The 6,855-nt window shown below is 32.3% G+C and overlaps 1 protein-coding gene across 1 annotated transcript in view; it reads left to right on the top strand.

Moving 5' to 3' along the window:
- The first annotated feature begins 1,218 nt into the window (after positions 1–1,218).
- myo7bb (myosin VIIBb) overlaps positions 1,219–6,855 on the top strand; it is a 46,673-nt gene continuing 41,036 nt past the window's right edge. The window contains exons 1-4 of the mRNA XM_087240720.1: positions 1,219–1,681; positions 1,824–1,870; positions 1,993–2,094; positions 5,377–5,529. Coding sequence (XP_087096846.1) covers positions 1,853–1,870; positions 1,993–2,094; positions 5,377–5,529 — 273 coding nt within the window. The 5' untranslated portion in view covers positions 1,219–1,681; positions 1,824–1,852. The remainder of the gene's footprint in view (positions 1,682–1,823; positions 1,871–1,992; positions 2,095–5,376; positions 5,530–6,855) is intronic.

Raw genomic sequence — 6,855 nt, 5'->3', positions numbered from 1 at the left:
TATCATGTGGGATTTATAGTTGCATTGTCATTGAAGCACATAACTATAAATTCTACACAAACTGGAATCTTATCCTTATATCTGATAGGCTGATTGGAATATTGTTCCAAGATCAACATAGATGTTCATCCAGCAACATGTCTGACTTTGCTTGAATACACACTTAACAACACACCACAAACACAAACACACACACACACACACACACACACACACACACACACACACCAGTTAATTTGTCCAATTCAGCAATTCAACATGAGTTGGAGTGTTTGAGAACTTATGCAAACTCAGGGAGAACATGCAAACTTCATACAAAAACGCATCCTGGCTCAGCTGAGTCTCGAATCAGAGACCTTCAATCTTTAAGACGTCAGTGATACTAAGCCACCTTGTGACCCTTAAGCATAGTTTACACCAACATTCAATTAATCGATTAATCAGTAACCTTAATAATGCGTGATGCGTCTACTTCAATGGCACATCAAGGCTTATGCCGTTTAGTTATTATTAGCCTATTTATCAGTGGAGGAGCAGGAGTGATAATTAAATAAAGTGAAGATTCAGTTGACCAATAAGAGTTTACATATAAAAATGTATATAAATAAATCACCCTGAAGTGGAATAATTAACACTTTTTTTACAATTGTTTATTTAATTTGTTTTATTAAAATGTCATTTAATAAAAAATACATTTTAAAAATATTAAATGTATTAATAAGTTGATAAATTTAAATTAAGTTTGTTTAAAAGTTGATATTATATTATATTATATTATATGCTAGAATGTTGCATGTTTAGATAAGTATTATTGTTATCAGTTTGTAGGGTGTGACCACATTTAGCATTGCCATGCACATCAATTATTGATTCCTCTTTGCCAAGTCATTTATTGTTCAAATCATGTTTACATTCAGGTCTTATCTCCATGGAAACCAATAACTACAACTTAACACGCTACCATTCCTCAAACAAAACAATTAATTACGCTTATCTAAGTGGCGGCAGTAATACTGAAGCTTATTTTTATGCTGAGCCCTTTATGTTTTAAGACCCATAAAAACTGAGACATCCAGGAAACAACAGTGGATTTGTGTTGACCTTAACTGTGTACTTTGAGACCTCGTTTCTCCTGCATGTTTTCATAATCAGTTTGAGAGATGTCATGGTCATTTATAAAAATCTTGCCTTGATTTATGCTCAACTGTGATTCAGTATCTGTTCAGAGAGACTTATGTCAGTGAATGTTTCTTCTGGATTCTCCCAGTTTTACTGCTTAACAGCCTCTCTGACTCAACTAATAAAGCTGTTCTCTGGTGCCATCTTCCTCTTGCGTGAAAGTCCAAAAGGCACCTGTCATGCGTAGTTAATGGATTGAGGATAGAGGAATCCTTTTTGATAAGATTTCATAGTTTAATTGAAAATGTGCTTCAAGCCACTAAGAAACCCTTGTTTTGGAAGTCAATGTCTAACTCGTTATTTATTTGTTGCATTTCAGCTGAATAGAAACTTGACTGAAACCCACTGAAATCTGTCAGTCTGTTGGTGACGTCCATTCAGTGGTTGATGGTGATAATCTGCCCATGGTGGAGCAAAGTCTATTGGGTCGTAAAGTGATGAACACTTAGGACACTTCCTTGTTTCTGTCATACAAACGGATGAAAAAATAACGTTTGGACACGTATGTTTTACATTTTTTCTTCTTGGATCTAATTAAATTGCCATTCACGCGAGTTCAGTTTTCAGCTGTACTTGTTTTTGATAAGTGTTATATTTATAACTGGCTATTTCTGTGCATTTTTTGGGGTTTTGACTTGAGTTAGATGCCTGTGGTACAAAAGAGGTTGTCAAAATGGTGATGTTAAAAAAGGTGTGTATATATTTATTATCTTTTTGTTTGTTTGTTGGGAAATAGAGCTATTTTTGAGGCTTTGGGTTGGTTGTGATTTGTGTTTGGTTGTAAGATGTAAGCTAATGTAAATGTGAATCTAGGGGGACCACGTCTGGATTGAGTCCAGTATTGGGGTCCCTATTGGAGGTTATGTGAAGATCTCAGGCAGTGGACAGTACTGCCTCATTGACGATGAAGGAAAGGTAAAAGTGATGGTTTATACTGTACGAGAAACTGAGGGCTTTTATTTGCCTGAGGCTTACACACACACTTGCCATTTTGAACCGCTGGGTTTTATGTTTGTTTCAAAGTTTTTTCTTAGTGCAATTCACTCGTTTAAATTTAAGTCATTTGTTAAATCTGTCCACCAAACTAAAATGACAGCATAATCATATTTTTGCTGGTTCGTGTTCACAGTTGAACAAGCAGTTGAATTTAATATTTATTTTTATTTTGTTCCCACTTTGAATATCTAAATGTATGTGACCCTGGACCACAAAATCAGTCTTATGCTGAATAGGTTTATTTTTGGTAAAAACAAAACCAAAAATAAAGAGACTGTCCAACTTATTTCTATTAATGTCCAATTTCTTTTTACAATGTATGACAAAAATCATTTGAATTTTAGGTGAAGATCATGTCCCATGAAGATATTGTGTACATTTGCTATTGTAAATGTATCAAAACTTAGTTTTTGATTAGTAATATGCGTTATATATGCATACATTTATAGTTGAAACCAGAAGATTACATACGTCTAAAAAAAGGAACATAACCATTTTTTTTTTAAATGTCTGATGGTAAATCATACTAAACGTTTACTATTTTAGGTCCGTTAGGATTATCTAAATGATTTACATTTGCTATATGCCAGAATAATGAGAGATTTTTAGATATTTTTTTTTGTAATTTCTAGACAGTCAAAAGTTTACATACATTTCCTTGGTATTTTTTAGCTTTGCTTTTAAACTGTAAAACTTGTTTGGGTATCCTTCCACAAGCTTCTCACGATAGTTAAAAGAAATTTTGGCCCATTCCTCCTGACAGAGTTGGTGTAACTGAGTCAGATTTGTTGGCTGTCTTGCTCACACAAGCTTTTTCAACTCTGCCTACAAATTTTCTATAGGATTGAGTTCAGGGCTTTGTGATGGCCACTCCAAAACATTCACTCTGTTGTCCTTAAAGCGCATTTGAACTAATTTGGCAGTATGCTTAGGGTCATGGTCTGTTTGGAAGACCCATTTGTCGCCAAGTTTTAATTTCCTGGCTGATGTCTTGAGATGTTGCTTCAGTATTTCTACATAGTGTTCTTTCTTCATGATGCCATGCTGTGAAGTAGACCAATCCCTCCTGCAGTAAAACAGCCCCACAACATGACGTTGCCGCCCCCATACTTCACAGTTGGGATGGTGTTTCTAGGCTTTTAAGCTTTCCCCTTTGTCCTCTGAATGTAACGCTGGTCATTATGGCCAAACAGTTCAATCTGAGTTCCATCCGACCACAGGACGTGTGTCCAAAAATTAGTCTTTTTCCCAGTGTAATTTAGCAAATTTATATCTGGCTTTTTTGTTGATTCTGGCTTGTTGATTTTCCCATGTTGTCACACAAGGAAGCAGTGTGTTTAAGGTTTTCCTTAAATACTATGCCTCCAATTAACTTGAATGTTGTCAATTAGCCAATAAGAAACTTCCAAAACCTTGACACCATTATCTGAGCTTTTTCAGAGGCATATTAATCTTATTTTATGTAAATTTGACTTTTAAGAACAGTTATAACAATTTCTCAAAGAATATCTCTCTCATTATTCTGCTATTAAGCATAACAGGAACAAATTTGTTAATCCTAACTTACCTAAAAGTGAAACATTTTAGTCACATTAACATCTGACTTTTTTAAATAGTTATGTGCTTTTTTTTTTACAGTGTATGCAAACTTCTGGTTTTAACTGTAAATATGCACCATTTAGACATCTTTAAAGGTGATTTTCTCAGTAATTAGATTCTTTTTTAATCCTCAGATTTTAGATTTCACCTCAGCCAAATATCAGCATATCCTAACAAAAACATGCATCAATGGAAAGCTTCTACATTTAGTTTTCCGATGTTGTATAAAACTTAATAAAAAAAAAGTAGTTTTCGTGGTCCATGCATATATTATTTGAAATGTTTGTTAGTCCATGCAGTCTTGCCATTTTACTATTTCTCGATTTTTCTCTCAGTCAAGCAGAATGGGAAACAGTATATGGCTCAAAGATATTTAGGTGTTTTTGCATTAAAAGAAATTTACGTAATAGTTCATGCAAGTAAAGCATTTACTTCAAATAACTTAAATAATAATGTCCAAAAGTTGATGAAATAATGTTCAGCCTAATACATATTTACATAATGATGAAACAAGATACTTATTTGCAAACCTATACAAGTAATTATATTATTCGAAAAAATATATAATAAGCACAAGTGGTCATAAGTTAGATTGTGTTTTGAATGAATAAAAATGTATTGATGACAAGTGGGTAAAGCCTGGTGATTTAAGGTTGGTGGCAAAGTAAAAAGATGACTAAGATGAATTAATTAATTAATAAATAAATAAGATTTAGAATTAATTCATATTTTTAGACTGCACTGTGATACTTAAAATGATATTTCACCCAAAAACATTTATTCACACTCAAGTGGTCATAAACTTTTATGAAGTTCTTTCTTCTGTTGAACATGAAAGAAGAAATTCTTGCCATAGTAGGAACAAAAAACAAAAAAATAGTATGAAAAGAAAAAATTTTTAAGTTTCCAAAAATGTTTCAGAATATCTTACTGTCTTCAACAGAAAAAATGAACTCAAAAAGGTTTGGAGCAAGTGGAGGATGAGTAAATGATAACAGATTTTTCATTTTTGTGGTGAACTATCCCTTTAAATTGAGTCTTTCAATATGCCATCAGATGAACCTTGTTCTAAATATGCCTGACACTGAGGTTTTTGCTGTATAAATTATTGTCAACACTGAATTAAATTTCTCTTGTGAATTGTGGCTAAAATGTGTGAAAGTCATTATTTTATTGCTCAGAAGAAAATGTTTTTGTGAGTGGGCCATATAAATAACAAGAAATATGACATCATTAATAATCTACCAATAATAATTATTGTAATATGATTTAATAGCTAATTGTTTTTAATAGACAATATAATGTAACAGTTTTACAGCTCTAAAATTTGCTGCTCAGCATCTCTTTTTTTTCAGTGAAATAACTTTTTGTTGTTGATATTTTCTGCTGTCTGTACAGTAAATTACAGAATTTCTATATACCCATATAAATGTTGCCTTAAATATATTCACTTTGAAATTTGACAACTAACTCAGCTTTCACGCTGCATGGTATAATTGCTCAGTAATATTTTATTACATTTTATTATTTATTTTTTTATTATATTTTATTATTATGACTGTCTAATCAGATGAATGTGATATTTTTTGCTGTTTTTTTCAGGAGCATTCGATCCCGGAGGGGGATCGGGCTGCTCTGAAGCCCATGCACCCCACATCAGTGGAGGGTGTGGATGACATGATCTGCTTGGGAGACCTCAGTGAAGCCGGTTTACTCAGAAACCTGTTCCTGCGCCACAAACAGGGCATTATTTATGTGAGTAAAGTCATTCTTCTCTTAATTTTTTTTGACCAAAATAATTCAGTTTAGTATTTTATTGTAATTGTAATGATGAAAAACGTGAATGGGTCACATTCATGTAATAATATTTGTGAAAGATATATATGAAAAATACATATGTATGATCAGCTTGAAATTAAACAAACTAGACTTTCCTCTTCTTCCTATGTTGTAAAAATCTATAAACTTGTTATTTCTTCATTTATTTCTTCCTTTATTATTTCTGCCGGGAAAATCAGAAGGATGTGACATTTATGCATGTTTATGAGAGCCTATTCTGTGATACATCAAATGAATGAATATAATGCTCAAGATATTGCCCAAAAAGCAGTAATGTTATGTAAACAAAAGCTTTTAAGTTAAACTAGACATGTACGGTGAGAGAGCTTAAATACGCTGCAAATTAAGAAAAAAACATTCGAATAGAAAAACATTAGCGATTGGACCCTTTTCTAATTTCCGGGTTTCTCAGTAGTGAAAATATGGGAGAGTACAATAAATTTTTTTTTTTTACAATTTTATTTGCTCATATAATAGAAGAGAAACTCATGGATGATGTTATCAAAACTTTCGGAAAAAAATGTATATTAAAATATTGAGAGACTGATTACTGTAGTCAGAGGAGAGAATAACCTCAGATTTATTGTCCTGTACCATAGACGCTGCATTAGAAACGCCTCGCACAAGCAGTAATTCGTTTTTTGTAATTTGAAGCAAAGATGATATAATTCATACATACATACATATTAATGTTCATGTGTTTTTTTATTTAAATCTTAAAAACTTTCAAGGATTTAAGATGCTGATGACCATGAAATGCGTCAAAACAGGCTTGTGAAAATAGTCCAGTGAGAAAACATCTTCATCAGTCTGACAATACATGGACATAAATTCTCACAACACTTGAAAATAATAAAACGTAATGCAAATAACGCAGACCACAACTGAAATGTGTTGGAGGACCCCAGAAAGTATTTTATTTTTGCAGAATTATATTAATAAAACAGATTACATTACCTCTAGAAATGATTTTTTTACTTTTTGTTTGTTATATTGTTTCACTGCAAATTATAATTGAATATTTAAAACTTTTATCTGAACCATGTTTTTTTTTTATTATTATTGTTTAAATTCCGAGGCTCAGCTGGTTAAAGCCCTTTTCCTGAATTTTGCAAATCTTAAGCCATTTGTAATTGTTTATTTGTTTTTTTGGTTCAAATTTAATGTTTTTCGGTTCAAATGTTTTTTTGCCCAAAATTTTGGGCACCTCTGCTATATAGTGTATAAGAAATTTGAAACGTT

This window comes from Danio rerio, chromosome 2 (genome assembly GCF_052040795.2).
Source record: "Danio rerio strain M-AB ecotype USA chromosome 2, GRCz13ab, whole genome shotgun sequence".
In the NCBI taxonomy this organism is placed as follows: Eukaryota; Metazoa; Chordata; class Actinopteri; order Cypriniformes; family Danionidae; genus Danio; species Danio rerio.
The sequence above is the reverse complement of the archived record's forward strand: the minus strand, read 5'-3'. Positions and strand labels throughout refer to the sequence as shown.